At 44.7% G+C, this 26,021-nt stretch overlaps 1 protein-coding gene across 1 annotated transcript; it reads left to right on the forward strand.

The window, feature by feature from the left end:
* Positions 1–12,818: 12,818 nt before the first annotated feature.
* Positions 12,819–13,644, forward strand: LOC123159044 (chaperone protein dnaJ 11, chloroplastic). The gene has a single exon (XM_044576848.1). It carries the CDS (start codon positions 12,936–12,938, stop codon positions 13,353–13,355), a length of 420 nt encoding a protein of 139 aa, XP_044432783.1. The 5' UTR covers positions 12,819–12,935; the 3' UTR covers positions 13,356–13,644.
* Positions 13,645–26,021: the final 12,377 nt, after the last annotated feature.

A 26,021-nucleotide genomic window follows, 5' to 3' on the forward strand; every position in this document is an offset into this window, starting at 1 on the left:
TCCCTGCATATTATTGAGTCCCTTCCAAGCGTGCCTTTTCCAGTCAGTCTCCCCTCATATCGGGATTTAGGGAGACCTATCTTCTTAAGGCCAGGAATGAATTCAACACAAAACCCGATGACATCCTCTGTTTGATGGCCCATGGAGATGCTTCCTTCTGGCCTAGCGCGGTTACGGACATATTTCTTTAGGACTCCCATGAACCTCTCAAAGGGGAACATATTGTGTAGAAATACGAGCCCCAAAATGACAATCTCGTCGACTAGATGAACTAGGACATGCGTCATGATATTGAAGAAGGATGGTGGGAACACTAGCTCGAAACTGACAAGACATTGCGCCACATCACTCCTTAGCCTTGGTACAATTTCTGGATCGATCACCTTCTGAGAGATTCCATTGAGGAATGCACATAGCTTCACAATGGCTAATCGGACGTTTTCCGGTAGAAGCCCCCTCAATGCAACCGGAAGCAGTTGCGTCATAATCACGTGGCAGTCATGAGATTTTAGGTTCTGAAACTTTTTCTTTGCCATATTTATTATTGCCTTTATATTCAACGAGAAGCCAGTCGGGAGCTTCATACTTAGCATGCATTCAAAGAATATTTCCTTCTCTTCTTTGGTAAGAGCGTAGCTGGCAGGACCTTCATACTGCATCGGAGGCATGCCGTCTTTTTCGTGCAAACATTGTAGGTCCTCCCATGCCTCAGGTGTATCTTTTGTCTTCCCATACACACCCAAGAAGCCTAGCAGGTTCATGCAAAGGTTCTTCGTCACGTGCATCACGTCGATCGAAGAGCGGACCTATAGGTCTTTCCAGTAGGGTAGGTCCCAAAATATAGATTTCTTCTTCCACATGGGTGCGTGTCCCCCAGCGTCACTTGGAACAGCTAGTCCGCCGGGACCCTTTCCAAAGATTACATGTAAATCATTGACCATAGCAAGTACATGATCACCGGTACGCATGGCGGGCTTCTTCCGGTGATCTACCTCGCCTTTGAAATGCTTGCCTTTCTTTCGACATTGATGGTTGGTCGAAAGAAATCGATGATGGCCCAGGTACACATTCTTCCTGCAGCTTCCCAGGTATATACTTTCGGTGTCAAGTAAACAGTGCGTGCATGCGTGGTATCCCGTGTTTGTCTGTCCTGAAAGGTTACTGAGAGCGGGCCAATCGTTGATGGTCACGAATAGCAATGCCTTTAGATCAAATTCCTCCTGTTTGTGCTCATCCCACGTACGTACACCGTTTCCATTCCACAGCTGTAAAAGTTCTTCAACTAATGGCCTTAGGTACACATCAATGTCATTGCCGGGTTGCTTAGGGCCTTGGATGAGAATTGGCATCATAATGAACTTTCGCTTCATGCACATCCAAGGAGGAAGGTTATACATCCATAGAGTCACGGGCCAGGTGCTGTGATTGCTGCTCTGCTCCCCGAAAGGATTAATGCCATCTGCGCTTAAACTAAACGATATGTTCCTTGGGTCACGTGCAAACTCAGCCCATTACTCTCTCTCGATTTTTCTCCATTGCGACCCGTCAGCGGGTGCTCTCAACTTCCCGTCTTTCTTACGGTCCTCACTGTGCCATCGCATCAACTTGGCATGCTCTCCGTTTCTGAACAGACGTTTCAACCGTGGTATTATAGGAGCATACCACATCACCTTCGCAGGAACCCTCTTCCTGGGGGGCTCGCCGTCAACATCACCAGGGTCATCTCGTCTGATCTTATACCGTAATGCACCGCATACCGGGCATGCGTTCAGATCCTTGTACGCACCGCGGTAGAGGATGCAGTCATCAGGGCATGCATGTATCTTCTGCACCTCCAATCCTAGAGGGCATACGACCTTCTTTGCTGCGTATGTATTGCCGGGCAATTCGTTATCCTTTGGAAGCTTCTTCTTCAATATTTTCAGTTGCTTCTCAAATCCTTTGTCAGGCACCGCATTCTCTGGCTTCCACTGCAGCAATTCCAGTACGGTACCGAGCTTTGTGTTGCCATCTTCGCAATTGGGGTACAACCCTTTTTTGTGATCCTCTAACATGCGATCGAACTTCAGATTCTCCTTTTGACTTTCGCATTGCGTCCTTGCATCGACAATGACCCGGCGGAGATCATCATCATCGGGCACATCATCTGGTTTCTCTTGATGTTGAGTAGCATCACCATATTCAGGGGGCACATAGTTGTCATCGTACTCTTCTTCTTTGCCGTCTTCAACCCCTATTTCTCCGTGCCTCGTCCAAACATTATAGTGTGGCATGAAACCCTTGTACACCAGGTGGGTGTGAAGGATTTTCCGGTCAGAGTAAGACTTCGTATTCCCACATATAGGGCATGGACAACATATAAAACCATTATGCTTGTTTGCCTCAGCCACTTCGAGAAAATCATGCACGCCCTTAATGTACTCGGAGGTGTGTGTGTCACCGTACATCCATTGCCGGTTCATCTGCGTGCATTATATATAATTAAGTGTGTCAAAAATCATTACAGAACATCATGAATAGATAATTAAGTGACCAAATTAATAGAAGTTCATGATCACATTAAAATCAAAGGACTACATAGTTCTCATCTAACAACATAAAGCTCTGCAGAGCATCTAAATTAATTAAACCATACATTGAAACTATGTAAAGCATTTCAATGCGAAAACAAATGCGATCATAATCGCAACCAAGGTAACAACTGATCCAACGACATAATGATACCAAGCCTCAGTATGAATGGCATATTTTCTAATCTTTTTAATCTTCAAGCGCATTGCATCCATCTTGATCTTGTGATCATCGACGACATCCGCAACATGCAACTCCAATATCATCTTCTCCTCCTCAATTTTTCTTATTTTATCCTTCAAGAAATTGTTTTCTTCTTCAACTAAATTTAACCTCTCGATAATAGGGTCGGTTGGAATTTCCGGTTCAACAACCTCCTAGATATATAAAATCTATGTCACATTGGTCGGCATAATTTTCATAAACAATAAATGAACCAATAGTTATGAAAAGATAATATATACCACATCCGAATCATAGACAGGACGAGGGCCGACGGGGGCGGATACCAAAACCATAGCACTATATAAGATGCAATAATAAAAGTAAGAAAATAATACAAGTATCTATCTAAACATACAAGTAAGAATATTTTTCCTTTCAGAAAGAAGATAAGAAAAAGAGGCTCACCACAGTGGTGCCGGCGATGAGATCGGCGCGGGTGATCGACGGCGGTGAAGACGGGGACGGGGCATGATGGACCGCTAAACCTAGACAAATATTGAGGAAAATGGAGCTTGGAGTTCGAGCTTGGAGAGGAGAAAGCTTAAGTAGTGTGGCTCGGGCATTCCATCGAACACCTTGTGTGCATAGGAGGTGAGCTAGAGCACCACCAAGCCCTCTCCCCCTCGGCTGCGAGAAAAAATAGAGCAGTGTGCTCTACTCTTACGCGTGTGGGGTATATATAGGCACCTCATTGGTCCCGATTGGTGGCATGAACCGGGACTAAAGGGCAGCCTTTGGTCGCGGTTCGAGCCACCAACCGGGACCAATGGTGGTGGGCCAGGAGCGAGGCCCATTGGTCCCGGTTCGTCCCACCAACCGGGACCAAAAGGTCCAGACGAACCGGGACTAATGGCCCACGTGGCTCGGCCGCCCCCCGGGGCTCACGAACCGGGTCCAATGCCCCCATGGGTCCCGGTTCTTGACTGAACCGGGACTAATGCGCTGACCCGGCCTGGACCTTTTCCCCATTTTCTACTAGTGGGAGTAATAACTCTAGCTTCGAGGTATTTCATTATTGTAGTCATTTTCATGTTCCAATTTTAGGGTATATGCGTTTGCATGAGAGGCACTGACATCAGTTGACCCCAGTCATACATTGTAGATCCACCCAAGAGCAAAATCATTTCTTAAGGAAGTAGTGGGGAGGAAACAGTTGTGTTGCTAACATCATGGAGCCAGAAACCAAATTAATTCCACTAGATTTATTATAAAACATATTATCGTGCCATATATAGTTGATGTTCTAAATATCAGCATGTGTTTTCTTAAGACATGGTCAAAGTAGTTTGACTTAGTATAATGCTAATTTTTTTATTAAAGTAATCAATAGTTTTCTCGGTAGAGTAAACAAAAGACAAAGAACAGAGAATTAGGGAAAAAAAACTTTGGAGATAACTCTAATTTTACTCCTCTTTACCCCTAGGTGTTTTATTTTCTATGCGGTTAGGCAAGCAATATAATCCCACCCGTGACAATCACACGAACCATTTGATACGGAAAAACACGGCCTAGATCAATGCTCTCATTTACACGTGCACTTGAGTCATTTTTTCATAGAACACCCCCTACGGTGACACTATGTGTTGGACTCTTCATCCTCAATCATCCCCAAACCTGCCCCTCTCTTCCTCCTTTGGAAATTCATAGGACTGAATTGTTTCTGTACGCCAACAATGCAATATGAGATTCATCTACCCACTGCCATGAGGTGGTGTTCCAAACGGTTAGGCTCAGGGACGGCCTAATATAGGGCAATAAGACCTAGTGGCAGAGCTTGAGCCAAAAACATTAGGGGGGGGGGGGGCTTGAGGGGGCCAAACATAATTATTTTCAACTGATTTTGAGGGGAAAATAGGCCTATACAAAGGGATATATGCTTGTTTCTTTTGGGCTGGGGGGGGCATGGCCCAGGTTGGTCCCCATGAAGCTCCGCCGCTGATAATCCTGCCTACCCACCCCTTGTTCGCAGGACTCTAAAATGTACCATGCTTGTACATTAGCGCGATATACAATTTTCAAATTAGCAGGCGAGGTGAATCTTCAAATCTTATTAAACTGAGTTGGTTGAAGCAAATTTAAGAGAGGCTAGTTCAACGATAATCTTGATATGGATGCACGTTTTAGGCAAGTCACACCATTTTTGTAGAAATAATCCATGTAAGAAAACAAATGATCAATACTGCAACTTACTCAAGTTTGTATTTGTAATACCACACAATCTAGACATTGTGTAAGCTCTAGATTTATCTATTTAGTCACATCAAAACTTGTTAGTATTGATCCAAAGAATATCTACCAGGTTACTCGATTCATACACAGTAAACAATTCTGCCAAATTATATAGATACTTAAGGATGCATTGGAAAATTCAAAGATATGCACCCCCGTAAATTTATTTGTGGAGTATGATGATAATATTTGTTTGCATAGATCTTTGGTGAAAACTATTTAACAAGATACTTTGTTAATTATCCAAACTAAATAAAAATAGTTTGGCCAAAAAACTGCAAGTCACTTAGCACTAGAAGAGTATTTATACTAATAAATATCACATTTTTTTTGAGTTTTTATAATTAAATATGTGAGAATTTTCAAATACTTAATTTTGATAGTTATACTTATAAAATAAAATTATTATAGTATATCAAAATATTTTGTGAACGAGAGAAGCCTAATTTTATGAGAAATTCTTATTGTGGAGTAGGAAAGTTCAGTATAAATTAGGAAGAATAGTTCATCATAGTGTCGGAAACTTCATGCTTAATTAAACAACCCATATGTGGGGAAACTGAGAGTATAAAAGTTTGTGAAAGCGAAAGACATTGATGTTCTAATGATAGACCAGCATCTCCCAATTACTTGGAATCAAGTTTTGATCGCACTGAAGGTTCTGTATATAACTACCCCGATCGATATCATCCACCTCAGAAATATCATGCTCCATAGTAATAAATGGATCCTGCCCAACATCATCCCATCTCGTTGAGTCGTCCTAAGATCTGCAGGAATAGAAAAATAGTCGCTATGATTTTCCATCTCACTGTTTTGTTGACTATAACACTAATATAAAGATAATAGAGAGACAAGAGTGACAACTATGGAAGACAGTGTGACTCGTGGAGTTGCTTGCACCATTACTTGAAAACTTCCTAAGTAAATCTCTCCGTACTCAAGCACTTCGAGCAACACTTGGGAGCACAAACAAGATAAATATTCAAACTAAATAAAAATACTTTTTGACATAAAATGCAAGTCACTTAGCAATAGAAAGTTATTTATACTAATAAATACCCCATTTGTAGGAAATATTTATCATAAAATACATGATCATGTTTATATTCTTAATTTGTTAGATTCCGTGCAAAGCACTCGTCGAGAAGATCGAGGGGACAATTAAGAACGTAAAGAAACCACACCAGCTATGATGTAAAAATTTGAATTTTACTTGGTTATGCGAACTGAAATGATGCTTTGCTGGAGTTGTTGTTTGATCTCAGGCTATATTTGAATTAGGAACTTGAAAGGATTAGTACGTGTTGTGCCGCAATAGCTAGTGCATTGTGTAGACACTAGTTGGATATTCACAGTAATATCATAGTTAGTTCTGCTCAGTTTCAAAACAATGTGATTTTGTTTAGTCTAAGGGAGTGTTCCGAAGGGATTTGAGATAATGTCCCTGTCACAAGCTCATTTTCTATGGTATCCAAAATTTCTACTAGGACCCATTGCAAATAAATGTTGTTCTTAACCATGTGTTTAACTCCACAACTTTCTTTTTAAATTTTGGTTGCCATCTCAATCAATACTCCCTGTCTCCTTTGTTCTTAAACTATGTTGGTATTGTGTCATGTTGCAACATACAATACAATAAGAGTATTGAAGTTTGCATTGTCAATATAGCCCTTCATCGTTATGACCCTTAGCGCATCAACTATATTGTTTTCTAAACTTAGTTCATTTGATTCAACAATAAAAGTTGAAGGAAAACAAAGATATATCCTACGATCTACCTTGTCTGCTAATGAAGATGAGTCTGTACATGCACTCGTAATGTGCATGGCACATCAACGATTGGCTAAGAAATGCTTGAACTTCCTTTATTAAGAAAGAAAAGTCATCTTGCCTTCTACTCGAGGTGGTTCAGTGATTATTTGTTAACTACTGAGTATTGATGGTGCCTCCATGGCTCCATATTACCTGAACACGTCAATAATGCAAAACTTTGAACAATACATGTTCCCGCTCCCTCTGTCAATATATTATCATGAAATATGAATGATGCAAAGACTTCGAACAATTTGGAATACTCTTATGTTCCTAAGCTATGTTGGCATTGTCAAAATGCAGCATGCACAATATGTGATATGACTATTGAAGTTTGCATGTGGCTATATAGCCCTTAATTATTTTTCCTAAGATTTCACGATTGGTATAAGATTCCACTGGCAACCGAGTAGCACTAGTGTCTTCTCTTCAGCAGGCCATCTATCTTATCGGGATAACACATATCATTAGCATCAATAATGCAAGCAAGCACTTTTCCCATTCTTCCTATCCTTTCCCAATTCATTTCACGGCGACGTCCACCTCCATCTCCGCCGCTCTCCTCCGCCCCAGGCAGGCCCCAGCTGTACGCTGCGCCGAGAGAGACGAGAAACCCCGGCCGTACGCGTCGCCGTCTCCGACGACCCACCCACCGAATTGATAATGCTAATAACGTCGTCCATCACGGGCTCTGCCGCCGCCACTCGCCAGCCAGCTGCATGCATGGCCGACTGGCTTCTTGTCGGCGCCGCTAGACAAAAGCATGTGCGACATGTACGACTACAAGAGGAGGAGACGTACCTCAACTCACGTCAACTTAATTTCTTCTACCGGCCGTAACCGTAAGTGATGATGAGCAAGTCGTTGGATGACACTACGTCCTGTACAATTTTCCTCCGCACACGGCACACCATACGCGTGGCTTCAGAGATGCTACTAGTGTCTTGAACCATCTAGAAGACGAAGAAGAAGAGGCTAATTCCTGGCGATGTCAAGACAAACGCGGCGTGGAAAAGTAAGAGGTACATCTATCATCTACACTAGAGGCAGATGGAAAACAAACATAAGAAGTTTTAGATCAGTACGTACTACAAAGACAAACGAGTGCAGAAAAATCAAAGGTCGGTCACGGTAGATCATTGCGTGCAGATGCGTATGTAGCTACCACTTTCGGGCGAACGTGTTTGTGGGCGACGTCAACCGGATTCCGATAACCATAAAACACTGGAATATCAAGTCCCCAAAAGTCCGAGCAATTAGATACGCAATCCATTGGCCCATCGACGTCTCAAGGAGCTGAACCTTCGGGGGCAAGCAAGGATCTATCACCCAAGGAGCTACATATTCGAACTTCCGAATTCGAATTCGCACAACCATAAACGCCAGAATAACAAGTCCCCCAAACGACCACACGATGAAAGAATATCGGCACCATCTGTCCGAGTGAATTGCAGAAAACGTCGACATTAAAGGCTAGGGTTGCCGAGACCACACTTCTACGGTTTTGTGTTAAAAAAACATTAATTCTGAGACTTTTTTTTTTGCAAAAAACACTAGTTGCCCGTTTAGGCTGTTTTGAGCACGATTATGATAGGTGGGCCTTGCTGAACATAGTGACGTGGCATGACATAACCGATCACAAATAGATAGAAAGATGATAGACTAAACTGTAAAAGGGCCAAAAAGGGTAAGGTGGTGCTGTTAATTAAAAAAAAAGAGGATAAAGTCTGACTCGTCGTTCATCTCCCTAGCACCCAGCCGAGCGCAGGCCAGACTTGGTGGTGGTAGCCTTAATGCCATCGTTTAATCACTCTCGTTGTGGTTGATACAATATGCATGCTGCTCTTTGTTTATTGGCAGTACATGCGCGCAAGCATGCATCCATGGTACCTTCAATACACATGCATGTGCACACTACATGGTTTAATATGCTGTCTAGCATAGTGCGTATGAGAAATGGGACCTACGGTCTTGTGAATTGCAGCACACGCCAATGATTCTCCATAAACATGCATGGTACAATCACAATCGCTAAGAGCAACTCCAACGCGCCGACACATTTCGTCGGCACGTGTCCATTTGGGTTGCCGCGGACAGAAAAAAGGCACAGCGCGCCGACCCAAACCGACGCACATACGCTTTTCGTCCGCTTGCCGACCCGATCACGGCTCAAATTTGAGTCTCGTTTGCGTCAGCGCGTACAGAAAACGAACGTGTGCGACGCGCGCCTACTCCTCCCCCTGGCCCGCCAGTTGGTGGCACAGCGACCATCATTTCCCTCCACTTTTCCAAAATCCTCCCGTCCGTTCGTGCTCCTCGCCATGGACGACGACGCGCCGACCCTCGATGCCGCCGCCGACCTCGCCTCCGTCGCCTCGTCCGACGTCATCACCTTCGTCGCCTCCGCGAAAGGCAAGCCCCGCGGGGCCCGCAATATCGCGGCCACCCAAGAAGAAAACCTGACGCCCGAGGAGCGGGCCATGCAGTCTGCGAAGAGGAAGGACCGGAGGCACGCGCAGGACGCAAGGGACGAAGCGGCGGCCCTCGCCGCCCTCTTCGCACAAAACCAATGCCCGAGTCGCCGCGGCAACTAGGAGGCACTGATCTACCTAGGGTTAAACCCTGGCCATCACGGGCTCGTCAGCGCCCCGTGGCCGCAGCCAGCACGGGCTCATCCGTGTTTCCTCAGATGGTGCTGCCAGAGTCGCCACGCGCGTCTGCCACACAGCCGATTTCCGGCTTCCACGTTTATCCGCAAATCTCCCGCTTATTTTCGCTCAAAATTATATTTTTCACTAAGAAATAAAGAAGTAAACATAAATAAATATATTTCACTTAGAAACAAATTTCTGGTGATTTCTATTATCAATAATAAGTTATATTTTAGTTTTTCCAAATGAATATACGACACACTTGTTTATTTCCAGCAAAATTATCAAAGACCTATATAAACCACGTAGAAGTTGTTAAGAATGATTCATGCGTATATGCCTCCAGTTCTCACATGTGGTAGGCGGACCCAGATTGAAGATTACCCAATGTCCACATAGAAGAACACATCAAAAAATCAATAACCTATACACTAAATCAATGGATTATCTTAAGCAAGTGTAGATTAGACCCGGTGCCAGTGACATCGAGTAGCTGTACGTAGCTACGCCCCTGGCTACGATACAGAAGATATCATGCAATGTAAGCAGATGCACATGTGCTAATATGCCAAGGTGAGATATACTTCTGCTAAGTATGCCATGGTCCAGCGGGCCCTGCAAATCACTAGAGTGCTTAAAGAGTGGCACAGCGGTTATGACCCAAATCGATGCTGCCACACTTGCATGCATGCACGGCCAGAAATAAAATAAAAGATTGACCCGAATAGTGGCTTGGAGGCTACCTCCACTAAGAGGGTGTTTGGATCACTAGAGACTAGAGACTAGTAGTAGTCATCTTTGGTCAGTAAACCTCCAAACACCCCTGACTAGTGGGTGACTAAAACTAGTTTAGTCCCTAGTCACCCCACCCCCAACTTTTACTGACTAGAGACTAGTAGTAGTCACCTTTAGTCCGTAAACCTCCAAACACCCCTGACTTTTACTGACTAAAGTCCCCCTCTCTCTCCTCTAATTGGTGTTGCACAGGGGACATTTAATACTGAGACATTTAATGCTGACTAGTAGTAGTCACCTTCCAAACAGGGCCTGACTAAAAACTTCTAGTCTGACTACTACTAGTCACATGACTAGAGAGTATCCAAACACCCTCCAAGTCTGGCGGTAAGGTAGCTAGCTATGGCGGCAGGCCTCTGTACCTAGAAAATGCCGTTTTAATGTTGATCAATTGCTATCGCTATTGACTATGGCGGTAGCCTGTCTTAGCATACCGTCAGAAACGACGGTGGTAGGAAAAAGGGTCAAATTTCAAAAAAAAAATCTGAACGGGGTCAGATCCGGATAAACTTGCTTCAAAGGGTCAAAACACGATTTTTTGCCCCGAGCACACGAGCTCCTGGCCGGCGAGCTCAGCATGGACGACGGCTCCACGACGCCCCGCCTCCTCCTCCTCTCTCCCCCGCCTCCACCTTCCTCCCGTTCCCCGGCCTCGGCCTCCCACTCTCTGTCCTCGGGCTCCCCTTGCTTCTCACCTACATTGGCGCCGGCGAGGTGAAGAGGAGCCGTGACGACGGCTTGCGTTGGCGTGGTGAGGAAGGAGCCTCACCGTGGCCACAGCTGCGTTTCGACAAGCCAAATCCACTGAGTGTACTGTTGGAGTGGAGGTGCGGTCCATATGCTTGATTGTGAGCTCCGCCGCTGCTGGTGCCCTCCCTATCTCTCCCATCTATCTCTCCGACGAGCCAAATCATTCTGATGCGTGCTGCCACCTGCAGGAATCGCGCCGTCAAGCTCATCTAGGGCCGCCCGATGCTCAAGCCGCCGCTGCCGGAGCTCCATTGCTCCGCCGTTCTAACCGACAATGTTGCGGTGTCCACGCCGTCCTACCACTCGTCCACGACCACGCCGGAGCTCCCTTGTGCCCCACCGCCAGAGCAAGTAGTAGCTGCGGCTACGCGCACGTGGAGGGAGTGGCCGGCTGCGTTGACCACTGGACCGGAGGCAGATAGAGTGACCGAGGACCCGATTGCTTTTTATTCTGGGCCCTTTTTGCAAAATAAAATTCTATCGGGATGTAATTGCTTTTTTCTTTGCCATGTCACCCTATTCAGTGGGACCCATCTGCCATAATCATACTCAAAACGGGCAAAGCGGGGGACTAGTGTTTTTTGCAAAAAATTAGCCTCGAAATTAATGATTTTTGGCATCAAACCGTAGAAGTATGGTTTCTGCAACCCTATCATTCAATGTCATGTTTTTTGCAATTCACTCCCATCTGTCCGCATCGCGAGAGCCGAGAGCTAGCTCACTGAAAAATCGAATGGACAAGTGTGTGTGCGCGCGCGCGCACGCGAAGAGTCTATCGAACAAGTTGGGAAGCCAAAACATATTCTCATACTATCATTTTGTTAAAACAAATTGATCATATTGAAACCGCAGTCCACAGGCACCTGTATATGAATGAGTGGATGCGGTAATAGAACATCTGTCGACACGCAATCGATTAGTTCAGCCGGCTGGGACCTTCCAGAACAACGGAAAAATTTAAGGTGACTCCACGTGGAGCACCCATGAAAATGTCATGAATTCTGGTAAAAACAAGTCGACAATATAATACATATCTAAATCTTTTTCACAAAGAAAAGTCACCATATCAAAAGAGAGATACGAAATTCGAATGTTCCTGATAATCACAGACACTAGAATAACAATGTCCCAAGTCCACAGCATGAAAGAATATCGCCACCATCTGTCTATGTCACAAGACTAATTAAGGGAGACTGCGATAACCCTCGCAAGAAAAAAAATGGAGACTGGGATAACAATAACAGTAAATCTGCCGTCCAAGTGGGGAAATCCAACACAAAATTTATTGTTCTTTTAGACAAGTTGGCGATATTCAAACCATGGGCCGACACCTATGTATTCTGTTATGTCACGATGATTTGAAAATTCAAATTCGATATGTCAGCGCACCAAGAAAACAAATAGAACTATCCACAGCTCGATCTGCCATTTTGGCTTGAAGCTTTATTTATTTTCCCAAGCCATGCCATGAAAACAAATAGAGCATCTCCACAGCTAGAGTTCATACGTGACTTGTCATGCCATGCCATGTGGACTATCATAGAGATATCACTATCATATGGGATGCTACATAGCATCTCGCGCGCCGATGGGGAAGAGAAGTTGGAACCACAACTGGTGTCACGAAAGCGACTTTCAAGGAGGCCGACAAGCAACACGCACTGGGTGGCTGACTCAGCTGGAGCTCAACTCACACATAATCTTCTTCGCTTGGATGGAGATAAGATCGAGAGCTGGCGCGTACGTGCCACCACAGCTCCACTCCGTCCTCACCCCCAGCCCGGATCCATTATAAATCGATCAGCGTCTCTGCTCTCTCCTCAACGAGGACGAACAACAGTGCAACGAAGAAACACTCTGCTTTGCGTCAAGGAATCAAGAACAGAGAAAGGCGAATCCATGGCTACGTTCGTGACGTCGTCGCCGGCGGTGATTGTTTCGGCTCGCCCAGGGCGGGTAGTAGGGGCTCGGCGGTGCGTGGTGGCGCGAGCGTCCGCAACGATGGCGGCACCGGCGACGGTGGCCGCAGGGAGGACGCACTACGAGGTGCTCGGGCTAGGCGCCGGGGCCAGCAGGGTCGAGATCAAGGCCGCGTACCGGCGTCTTGCCAGGGAAGTGCACCCTGACGCCGTCGGAGGTGGCGGCGACGAGGGGTTCGTCCGGCTGCATGCGGCCTACTCCACGCTCGCCAATCCTGACGAGCGCGCTCGCTACGACCGGGACATGACCTGCCGTGCCGCGGGGATGATGATGCGGCGGGCGGCCGCGGCCGGGCCGGCAGTCCGGAGGAGGACGTGGGAGACCGACCAGTGCTGGTAGGAAGGGCGGACTCACGCGGCTGCCCTCCGGGACCATCGGCCGGTCCGATCAGGCACAACGCGTCATGGAGGCGGCGCTCGCTGGACGGCTGGAGAGAAGATCCCGCCGATTGTCTTGGGCTGGCCGGTCAGAATTGGCCCATATTGGGTGTGTGGACGCGGGAGCTCTATACAGGGCAAGAGTCGTTTTTTAAAGATCTCTTGTGCGTTCGATTAGCAAAATGCAAATATGTAAATGAATTAGTTACATACTGCAAATTAAAGGCCAATGAACATACTAGTTTTTTTTACTAGTTGTACTTCTACCATCCATATCATGCTATTAATCCAAAAAAAAAAATTGTCACTGATTTAGTTCTTTAGGAATAGTAGGAATTAGTTACTTTCTAGTTTTTGCAGGAAATTAATCCTAAAATCTAAAAAGTGGCCGGCCACCAACTAACAGAAACGGGCGGCCGCTTCCTGGCCGCACAATCGCGCCAGCGATCGCGCCCGGATCCGCTAGGTGCTACTTGGTCTGGATTGGCCCCGCGCCGCGGTCGGGGGCGGTTTGTCCATATACGGACGTGGCCAGGCCCACCTCATAGGAATAAACCGACGCCCGTCGTCATTAGGTAGAAGGGATGCATGTCCACGGCGCCCGTTGCGATTTTAGGGCGATTTGACTTTTTAGTTCATGTTCCGTTCAATTTTGCAGAGGTTTGAGATCTGTTCATGATTCTTAGTCATTCTGCAAGTTGTATTAGATGTGCGCAATGTTGTGTGCAATGCATTGGCTGATTTTCCCTGATTTTGTAGTTGGTGTTCAGTAATTTAAGTGGTTAGTTGCACAAAATTCTGCTCAGTTGGCTGCGTCCATATAGTACTTGGCTGTCCATAAGCTCTGCAATTGCAGCAGTTGTTTTGGTCAGTTGGCTCACTGTTTGTACTAGTTGGTTGTCTATACGGTGTTCAGTTGCACAAGTTGCCTGCTCAGTTGGCTGCATCACTTTTACTAGTTGGCTGTTCATATGTTATACACTTTGTGCTAGTTGCTCTACTTAGTTGACTTTGCTGTTTCCCCCCTCTGCTGTGTGTAACTAGGGACTCTTGTCTGTGCAATTTAGCACCAATGCTTGCCAGTTTTCCAATATAGTCTACCCAATCCACCAGCCTTGTGGTGGCTATGGTGGTTCATGTGTTTTCTCCTGCTTTGTGCAACTAAGGCCCCTCGATTGTGCAAATTAGTACCAATGCTTGCCAATTTTTCAATTTAAATTTTCTCAATGTGCAAGTATTTGTTGTGGATGTGGTTGTTTTCATGTGTTTCCCCTCATGTGCAACTAGAGACGCTTATTTTTGCAAATTAGCACTGATGGTTGCTAATTTTTCAATATAGTATACCCAATTATTTTGTTGGATTTTTTGCTTTGCATTTTTTGCTTGTTCCAGTTTGCACAAGTTATCTTACTGAGCTTGTTGCCTTTAGTTAACTATTTTCTGCCTAGTTATTACTTGTCACAGTTGGCAAGTAATACCTAGGGAGAAAATAGTAGTTGGCTTATATGCTGTCCAGTTTGCACAAGGTTTACTGCCCAATTGGCTGCATCATTGTAGTAGTTGGTTGTCCACATGCTTTTTGGTTTTTTGCATTTTGTGTCCTGCTTATATGTAGATGTCTGCAGATCAAAACAACCTTCTATGATTTCTCTAGTTTTTTTCCGCACCTTCTAACTATGTTTTCTTTTGTTGTATTTCCTCCCGCAAGGCAAAAATGGTTATAATAGGAGGAGATGCGGATGGCAACGAAGAAGATGTATTTTTTTCACTTTTTCTGTGTTTTTGAGTTGTTTTCAACTTATGCATGTATGCTAATGTCTTTTTTTTCCTGTTTTCTTTTTGGGTTGCTTAATCAGCGTTCTGGAAGTCAGTCGCTTCGCCGGAACTTGAAGCGTCCTGCTAATCGCCATACACGACCTGCGCGGAGTGTTGAGCAGGGAGAGGATGTTGACGTAAGTGGCATGCTGATGACACAAGCCCATTTTTCGGTTTTGTTTGGGTCATATAACATTTTTTTATTTTTTTCCCATGCTCATGTTTTTTATTTTTTCTTAGGATGCTGATCAGTTCCGTGTTGTAAAGCGGACTAGACGTGCAGCACTTGGAAAGGGAGTTGAGTCATCTTCTAGGGTAAGTAAATTCTCGAATATAAGTGTTTCTCGCTTTTTAGACGCTGATGAAATTATGCAGCAGTTCTCACCACTATTTTTGTTTCTAGTTTGTGAATAACAACCTTGTAGTTGACATCTCTAGTCATCTTGATCTAAATACAGTTGACATTAGTTGGCATTAGTTGGCATCTTGTAGTTGACAAGTTGGCTTCTTTATAGTTGACATCACTGGTCATTTTTTTGTGCAGGCAGCAGTTGTTGTAGGAGCTGTCACATCTTCCGCAACAGATGCTGAGGTATGTGGTTATTTTTGTGTTTATGAGCTATTGAACAGTTCCTTGCAAACTTTTTTTTAGTTGCTGTTATCTTGTTGCAATATCATTTCTTATTGTTGCACATCCGCTAGAACTTTTTGTAGTTGCCAGGTATCGTATATTTTCTTAGTTTTTTTAAGGTTGCACACTGGAAGTCTTTCAGTTGTCCTCATGATCTTTATTACTTGCACAAATACATCATATTAGTTGGCATGATCCATTTTATGAATATGTATCTTTTTGCAATACTGATCCAAATGATGATTGCTAGATTTTTTTTCATTCTTGTTTTTTCTCTTGTTTTTAATGTTTCCTTAATGTTTTTATATTCTCATCAACAGACCAGCGGTGAAGGAGTTGAGGTGGCTGCAGGGGAAGATGTGGAGCGATCATCACAAGCGGGCGGGATAAGGGCATCACCAGCGCGGTTTGCAAATTTCAACGCCTCTCTAACCCCACCACAGAAGTCAGAGCTAGTTTTGAGGTTGTTCGGGGGGCTATTGAACTTATCAGACACACTTCCAGCGGACCTCACTAAGTTCCTGGTGCAGTCCTACCAGCCACAGACCTTTGAAATGGTTTTCCCAGGAAGGGGAAGGATCCGTGTCGATGCTGACAGTGTTCAAAGGCTATTTGATCTTCCTAACAGGGGTCTAAAAGTCGGTTATAAAGTTGACAAGGATACAACTAGGAGATTCAGAGAGACCTTCAACATAACTGGAGCTTCTCATCCCCAGATCAGTACATGGACCAAGATGATTAAGGATATGGGGGGGAAGAACGGATGGCACATTCTTTATGGCCTGGCTTGCGGTTGCCTTCAGCACTTTCTTAGCACGAACCATGGCCTTGAAGCTCAGCCCAAAGTGCTACGGACTCGTGCTAGATCATGAAAACATCAAGAACACAAACATCTGCCTTTTTGTAGCAGAACACATTAATGAAGCTTTCCGGAACATGGACCAGGAGAAGCAAACTGTCTGCTGTTGCTTGTATCACTTGATGGTTAGTGAAAACGACCACTTCCATCTGTTCTTGTTCTTTTTGTGCAGTTATAGTTTGCGGAAATACTCATAATAATAACTGAACTTGGCTTTTCTTTTGTTGGGGCTGGTGAAGATACTATACCTTGATGCGCTTGTCCATGACATCCCACTAAGCAACTGCACGATACGATCGAATGCATGGGATAGTACTCTAATTGCCAAGGTGATCAAGAAGGATACCATCTCTCCTGGTGTGTTCGGCAAATTACAAGTGAGTTCTCTTTGTTTTTTTCCAACAGTTTCTTCCTTTTTATGTTCTTTTGATGTCTGGTCCCTTTTTTTGGAAATTGCACAAAAAACTATCATCAGTTGGCACAACAATGCATGTAGTTGCACAACTTGTAGCTTTAAGTTTGGCATCTGCACACATGTTCATTTTAAATTTGCACACCATCTTTTTTAAGTTGCACAGTTTTACTAATCTTGTTGCATAGATGTGTGGCATAAGTTGGTAGAAACTTTTTTTAGGTGCCATGTGGGTTGCACAGTTCTTTGTGTCTTTGTTCAGTTGCATATATGTATAGTCGAATTGTCTACCCCAGTATCTTGTTGTAGTTGCACAGGTTATAATGTTTGGTTTCGTTCAACACACAAATCTGTTTTGATAACCTTGTTCTTTTCTTTTTCTCTTTTTTTACATCAGCTTAAAGAGGAGTATAGAGGCACAGAGCAGACACCAGTGTTTGGTGGAATTTTGCAAGCTGAAGCATTCGTGGGATCCAAGTTACCAATAACCTACAATCCGCAGGTTAGTGTTTTGCATACAAAAATTTGTACCACTTACCAACATTTTCTTTTGGCTGGGATGTATGTACAGTTGGACATGTATAACTTTTGTAGTTGCGAGAATACAGGATTCAGTTGGCTGTGATGTATGTTCAGTTGCACATATAAGCTTCTGTAGTTGCACATGTTCTTTTGGACAGTCAAAGTGTCGTTTACAACCATTGACATCAACTTGGCAGAATGCATGTTTTTAGTTTGTGCCATAGTGCATGTGTAGTTGGCTAGAATCATGTTTTTAGTTGGCCAGAAAGTGTGTATTAGTCGGTTTTTGCTTATCACATCATGGTCAGTTATAGACACTTTACTTTTTATTTTTTTCTAAATGAATCAGTACTGAATCTTTATTTTATGCAGAAAAAGACAAAGATTGCGAAAGTGGTCAATGACCTGTGCAAGGCTGTAACTGAACAGGTTGGCACCTTCATTGAAGCAGTTGCCAAGATCGATGACGAGGAACCGGATATTGATCCTTACGTACAACAGCCATCAATGCAAACTGGGGCGTCACGCCGTGCTCCAAAAGGAAAGAGATAGAGGTCAACTATACAAGAAGAAGAAGAGTTTGTTAAGGATGAGTCAGAAGAAGATGAGGAAATGGAAGCAGCGATAGATGTTGACGATGACGGGGACACAGACGCAGATGAATTAGAGGAGGAGGACAAGGATGAGGATGACAATGAAGAAGATGCAGAGGAGGAGGAGGAGGAAGAGGAGGAGGAGGAGGAGGACAAACAAGAAGAGGACAAAGGAGAGGAGGAGGAGGAGGAGGAAGAAGATAGTGAGGCAGACGAGGAGGAAGAAGAAAGTGAGGCCGAAGAGGGGGACGGGGACAAAGGTGCAACAGTTGATGGCAGTGAGAGGGGAGAAGACAAAGGCGCGGCAGTTGATGGCAGTGAGAGGGAAGAAGACGATGATGAAGAAGACGAGGACGGTTATGGTGATGATAAAGGGGGGTCCAATGGAGGCAGCGACAGCAGCGATGATGATGATGATGACAACGCCCCTGGTTCTGGTGGTACAGGAGGCAACACATCCAGGAGGACTAACACTTCTGCCACCCCTGCCAGCAGGAGCAATTCATTGAGTAGCAGGAGCACACTACAGATGTTAATCGACAAAACTTGCTGGAAAGACAAGGATTTGTCGAAGTCAAAGAAAAATGACGAAGCAGAGTCTCAGGGCAGCATTGATTTGTTCAAGCTCTGCAACTTGAAGCCAACTTTAGCAACCACCTTTCCTGTGCCAGATTTTAGTGACCAAGATATGTGTGAGAAGATCAACTTTGCCATTGACAAGAGCCTGTTCTTATCAAGTGTTGCTGAAAAGAATCAAGTTGACAAGGAGGAAGCAGGAAAGGGTCTTGACTGGGTTCAGTCAATGGAAAAATACAAGGAATATTTGAAGCAGCTTTCAGACCTAAGCTCCGGCAAGAGTAAGGCAGCATCCATGGCAAAACCTCACGTGGTCCAGAAGCGTAAAGCAGTTCCAATGAAGAAGAATCTGCAGTTGCCTCGAACCAAGGAGAAGATGGTGAGTGCAGATGCTGAAGTAAATATGGTCAAGGAAGTTGTGCTTCAAACTGATATGCCAACTGTAGTGAGCAGAGAGCCAACCACCATCACAGGAGCTCAACAGATCAAGGGGAAGACTCCCCTTTCAATAGTCCCACCAAAACCAGCTAAGCAATAAAAGATTGTCAAGTTTGCCAGGGGCACAAAGGGGGAACAGGCCACAAAAGGTTTGGGGTTCAGAGACGAGAGAGAACTGCGAGCCGCAACCATTGATGCAGGGGTGCCAAGTTCTGCTAGGTTGCTGCCAACTCAGACTTGAAAGATGCCAACTACAGATACCAGTGTGCCAACTGATGTGTCAGCTAGTAGCGTGGTCACAGTCAAAACCACCACAGCTGCTCAGGAAGGCACCACTGCAACGGCAAGCCCCAAGGTGCCTACTCATAGAGATGCTTCAATGCCAAACACAAAAGGAGGTGAGCCAAATACCAAATTGTTGTCCCCAAGAGCCAGCACACAGCAGCCAAGCAAGCCTGCATCACGAAGAGCTGACTTTCAGCAACCATTAACACAAGAGGAGGTGTTCAACATTATAAGTAGGTGCAAGCCTCCAAGGCCGCCAACTACAACACTACTGCGAACCAAGTCAGTGAACGATGCACCCGTGTTTGTGCCACAAGGAGATGCCCTGGTCCTTGAACCCATACGAAGATCAAAGTCTTATCACGGTGACGGGGTCTGCGATGCACCATCTTTTGACCTCGGCATAGATGGTGATGCTCCAGCACCTGATCCAGCAACAGAAACAACGGAAGCCGGTGTGATTCGTATTGATGAGTGTGAGTTGGACCCAGCAGCTGTGAATGAAGGATGCGCTGCTGCTGATGCTGGCAAGGCAATAGCTCAAGAGCTAGATGTTGGATCACCAGAGAATTGCCACACCTCTATATGCGCAGAACTAGAAGCTGGCACGAGCAGTTCTTCGGGACCACCTATTGCACGGAAATAGAGGAGGGTAATAAGGCCTGCAGCATCTCAAAGGTCTCCATTCATTGATTACAACAACAAGAAGACTTTCAACTCCAATGAGGCAGTGAACAAGCTTTACGCTGTCCTCTTGTATTGGGTCAGGCATCATGAAGGAGCAAATGATGAAGCTACCAAATAAACTAACTCCCCACAGCCTACATACATATCTTTTTCAGTTGCACAGGACCAGCCACTTAGTTACACAGAAAGCATAGCATATTGCAGAGAACAGGGCTTTTAGTTGCGCACTGTTCTGTTTTCAATTTCATGCACATTTTTTTTACTGTTGTGACCCTTCGAGCCAACTTGTCTTTTTATTGCTTTCAAAAAAAATTCAGCCCTGAGATAATCAGGTATGGTGCTGTCTACATTTCTTTAAAGGAGTTAGTTGATTCGATGAAGCCGGTTCAATGGCTGTAATTTTTTTTATTGAGACTGGAATCTTACACATCATGGATAACTTACCAGAAGGGTCAAAGAAGGTTGTTATGCCACTGAGGTTTTCTGTAAGTTTTTTCAAAACCTTCTTTACCCTCATCTTTGTTCTGTAGCACTTTTTTGTTGACCAATTGAGGGAGGCCTTTCATCTACTAAGGAGTTTGAGCCATGCTTTATAATCTCTGCAGATGAATTTACAACAAGGGATCCACAACGTGAATGAGATAAACAAGAAGTTTGATTACAAGAACCGTCTCGACAAGAAAGACATGGTGAGTGTTGTGCCCACATGATCCATCTCTTTTAGTTGGCACCCACAGCATGTTCAGCTGCACATGACACATCTGTTAGTTGGTACATACTTGTTGCAACCTGTTTTTAACTTGACCAAGTCTTTTACTGTTTTTTCTTAGCTACAACCTGTATCTGTGTATGAAATCGTTCACACTTGCAGGTCATGCTACCAGTGCTCGAGTGCGCTGATGTAACCGATAAGGAAGGAGGGAGGCATTATTGGGTCTTCAATGTCAACTTGAGGGACGGACGCTTCGAAGTTCTTGACTCAAACAGGACGCTGGACAACATTGAGCTGATGACCACCGCCTCTACCATCGCGGGGGTAGTACGCCAGCTATGGAGGAAGCATTACCCAAAGTTCAGCATCGAGCACTTCTAGATTATTGACAATGACGTACCGAAGCAGCTCGGCAAGTAAGACAATAAGCATGGCTCTCTTCTCAATTTCTTACCATCATTTTGTAGTTTTTAAATTTTTCTACATGTGCAATCTTTAGTTTTTTAAGACACAGTACTAGTGTGCAATCTGTTTATCATTTTTATGAGTTTCTAATGGATTATCTAGCCAATTGCAGAGTGGCACATAAGTAGTTGTACACTGGCACATAAGCAGTTGCACAGTGGCACATAAGCAGTTGCACAGTAGAACATAATGAGTGTGGGCTGTTCGCACTGCTTATTGCTGAGATACGACATTATCACCCCATGGAGGAAATTGCTGAGATACGACAAGGACTAGGTCAGTACTCTTTTTCTTTCTCTGCTCCATGGAGGAAGTTGCTGGTTTGCATAATTTTTAAGCAGATTTTGTAGTTGCACACTAGTAGTAATTCCGTTTGCAAGTCAATATCATCACTTTTGTTGATACATTAGGAGCACTGGACATACAATTGTTCAACAACTAAATATTTAACCAGTTGCCAACAAAGGCAGAAATAGCAACCTTTTTTACACAGTGCACGAACTAATTCAAGGAACATAAATTAGATGAAGAGAAATCATAGATGTTGAATGTGTCCACTTGGTCCCAACATTGCTAAAAAAACATCATTATTTTCCTTTTCTGTCTGAAAGTTACAAATGATGAAACAGAGTCATAGTAGCCTGAGTGGACACACACCAGCAGTGTGATCTGTAGATTGGCACTGGCTGCATTTGTTTTTCTTCTTTGGGTGTAGCTCCAGTTCCGATTTGTACCATCGATTCTTTGCCCTACCCTTTGTAGTAGACCTTGGAGGATCCCTTGGCACAAAATCATCAGAAGCTTGTGCAGGGGATGCAGCCTCCAACGGGGCAGTAGGACCGTCACGATCACCTGTGTAATAATCATATAAAAAATTTAGTACTTTTTTATTGTGCAACCATCACTGATGTTCTCTGCAACCACACAGCCCATGCTGTGCAACTAACTGGTTGTTGTGTGCAAGTTAGGTTAAAAAACACCTGTAGTAGCACGACCCGTCATGATACTTGGATTGTAATCGCCTATGGGCAGAACAGGAAAAACAAGTTAGATTTTTAGCTTCATCCTCAAACTAACACAGCGCATGCAACTAGGCAGCATGTTCTGTGCAACTGGGCACTATGATATGTGCAACTGAAGTCACACACCCTAGTTTTGTTGGGAGTTGGGGAAGGTATTTTACCTGGGTGATGAGCCCCCTGAGTCCTGCCTGTAGGTCCATTGGGAGTAGCATGCAGGGCACTTCTAGTTGGGCCAGGCGGGGGAGGAGGTCTTTGAGAGTTGGCATCACCTATAGCCAGAACAGGATAAACAAGTTAGTTGTGTTATCTTTGGTGCTCGAACTAACACAGCGTGCGCAACTAGGTAGCCTGATTTTTGTGCAACTAAGCACCATGTTGTGTGCAACTGGAGTTACAGACCTAGTTTGATGGGGAGTTGGGGCAGGTAATTACCTGGATGATGAGCCCCCTGAGTGCTGCCTGTAGGGCCATTGAGAGGAGCACGCCGGGGAGGAGGTGGCAGAGGATGCCGTGTACAACCAGGAGGTGGAGGAGGTCCTTGAGGGTTGGCATCACCTATACCCAGAATGGGAAAAATAAGTTAGTTGTGTTATCTTGATGCCTGGACTAACACAGCATGCGCAACTAGGCAGCCTCTTCTGTGCAACTGGCCACCATGATGTGTGCAACTAGGCACAATGATGTATGTAACTGAAGTTACACACCTAGTTAGATCAGGAGTTGGGGCAGGTAATTACCTGGATAATGAGCCCCCTGATTGCTGCCTGGAGGTGGAGGAGGTCCTCGAGGGTTGCCATCATCTGATGGCCCCGTGGCAGCAGTCGGTTTTTTCTTTTTCTTGGACTTGTTCAGGTGGCCGATCTCGGTACGTGCTGCGCGCATATGCTTGTACACAATAGCTTGTGCTAGATCAGAACCACTCGCAAACTTTGCTAGTTTCTGAAAATCGTATATCATGTTCCTCTCCCTTATCTGCTTCTTTGATTGAGGAGGCATTTCATCCGGTTGCTCATAACCAGTCCCTGACGCACTAGGTACAGCAGTAGGTGTCCACCGTCTTAGCAGGTACCTTTCCGGTATGACATCAACTCCAATATGGGTGAACACCTTGAGGATGTGGCACCAGAGGATGCCGTCCTTGTCCATTTTACAACACTCACAGAAATAGGAACCCTCCTCCACCCTTGCCTGCACCAAGTAGTTTCGAGAACCATATTTGGCAACAAATTCCTGGTTCGGTCTGAGCTCAAATATATCAGCACCAACTTGGAATGCATTATAACGTCCAATCAGCTCAAACTCTTCTTTGAACTTGCGGTAAAGGTCCCTAGTAATAGGTTTTGTAAGCTTGCTTCTCTATTGGGAAGTTGGACCACAGCTCAATCTCAAGGTGTTCTGTCCTGTAATCATTGCAGCCTTCCTTGCAAGGATGTGGTTCTGGATTTTTTTCATATTGCTTGACCAAGTTCAGCATTGAGTTGTGTGGGTTTACATATCTTTTCAGGACGGCGTTGAACCCCTCACTATGCTGTGTAGACTGTAGGAACGGGAAGAACCTGTGTTTGAAGTAGTACGGCACCCAAGTTGACCTGTATTCGTACAACTTCTCACAGTGCGTGTGTGTCATAGCCTCGTACTTCACCATTAACCCAGTCCAATTCTGCTCAAACTCGTATATAGTGAAGCTGAATTCAACACACTTGTTGAAATCATCAGAGAGTCCTGGATTCCGGCATAGCAGCCAACCAACTTTTTCCTGAGCCTTTTTCATGATGTGCCATCGACAACAGCGGTGCATGGTGATTGGAAAGATGCTCTGTATTGACTGCCTCATTGCACCATCCTGATCGGTGATGAAGTTGTCAGGAAGTTTGCCATCCATAGCCTCTAGGAATGCTCCAAAGACCCAATCAAAGCTCGATGCCAACTCCTGCCTCACAAACGCGTAACCCAGAATGAAAGATTGGCCATGTCGGTTTATTCCTATGAAGGGCGCGAACGACATATTGTACATGTTGGTCATGTAGGTGGTGTCAAATGATATGCAATCATGGTATGCCTCCGCATAAGCTTTTCGAGCTAAGCCATCCACCCAAAATATGTTGACAACTCCGTCCTCTTGATCATATTTCACCTTATAGAAGAAGTCTGGATCGGTTTTTTGTATATCCTTGAAGTGTGCAATTGTCTCAATCAGATCACCCTCCTTTGTGTCATCTCTATGAAAACTTGTACAAAGATTTGTTATTGCCTTTGGTCCAAATGGCAGCATCATCTCAGATCCATAAAACTCTGCCATTACATGCATCATACGTCCTGCATAATACAAAAACAAACAGTATATCTTTTTTTAGTTGCACGAATGCGCACATCTAGCTGCACAGTAATAGGACATGTGTTGGCACAGAAGATAATCGCAGAAAATGGATACCTAGCTGCACCTTTTTAAAAACACTTTTGCACTTTTTGCATACAGGACATTGTGTAGTTGCACAGTAAAGACAATCTAGTTGCACAACAAGCACCAAAAGTGATATACAAAACAGCATGGGAAGTTGGACACCAGTTGCACAGTTAAGTCATTTCAGTTGCACATTAGTACCATAACAGTTGCACACTGGACTGCCTAGAGGAAAACTTAATTCTTTAAGGGATGGATCATGTGCACGAATGCACACATCCAGTTGCACGGTAATAGGACATGTGTTGGCACAGAAGATAATCGCAGGAAATGGACACCTAGCTGCACCTTTTTAAAAACACTTTTGCACTTTTTGCATACAGGGCATTGTGTAGTTGCACAGTAAAGACAATCTAGTTGCACAACAAGCACCAAAAGTGATATACAAACAACATGGGAAGTTGAACACCAGTTGCACAGTTAAGTCATTTCAGTTGCACAGTAGTACCATAACAGTTGCACATTGGACTGCCTAGAGGAAAACTTAATTCTTTAAGGGATATAGAAAAACACCACAGCTGTAGTCAAGTTGCAGTTATGCAAGATGCACAGAAACTCCTTTTCATCAGGTGAGATGCCTTGGTGGGATCTCAAGTATTTGGACAATGAAGGTTTGTTCACGAGCGGATGATTGTGGTCACAAACAAAGTGTGTCACCTCCCACCGCCCATCTATCAACTTCACCAACATTTTTGCTTTGCACCGAGTCTGCTTTATTGTCTCGCGTTTGTGCTTCTTCTTATTCTTAGTAGTACGAGCCTCCTCTTCAGCAAATGTTGGAGGTTCTTCTTCCATCTCCTCATAACTGTCAACAGATTTTGGATCTGGAATAGTGTCCAGGACAGGAGGAGCCTCAGCTCCTCCATCATCAGCTTTGGTCTTCTTGAACTTGTTGCAGCAAAACTATTGTTTTATCAATTCATTGGTGCGGGGTGTCCGTCCAGATGTGTTCATCTTGATAGAGAAATCCATCCGTAGTGCGTAGCTATTGTAGTGATCCGTAGCAATTTGAAGGCTGTCAAACCTCATGCCAACATAGGGTTCCATAGGTTGAGAACCAGCCTCATCCTCTCCTTCTTCTTGCACAGCTCCGTCAACAGCCCCAGCTCCTAGCTCAGTCCTGGTTGGACCAGGAATATTTGCCTCGGTT

This window comes from Triticum aestivum, chromosome 7B (assembly GCF_018294505.1).
Source record: "Triticum aestivum cultivar Chinese Spring chromosome 7B, IWGSC CS RefSeq v2.1, whole genome shotgun sequence".
Lineage (NCBI taxonomy): Eukaryota > Viridiplantae > Streptophyta > Magnoliopsida > Poales > Poaceae > Triticum > Triticum aestivum.

Bases quoted from the DNA above. Each gene is read 5' to 3' on its own strand.
- LOC123159044 (XM_044576848.1), top strand. From the start codon at position 12,936: ATGGCTACGTTCGTGACGTCGTCGCCGGCGGTGATTGTTTCGGCTCGC.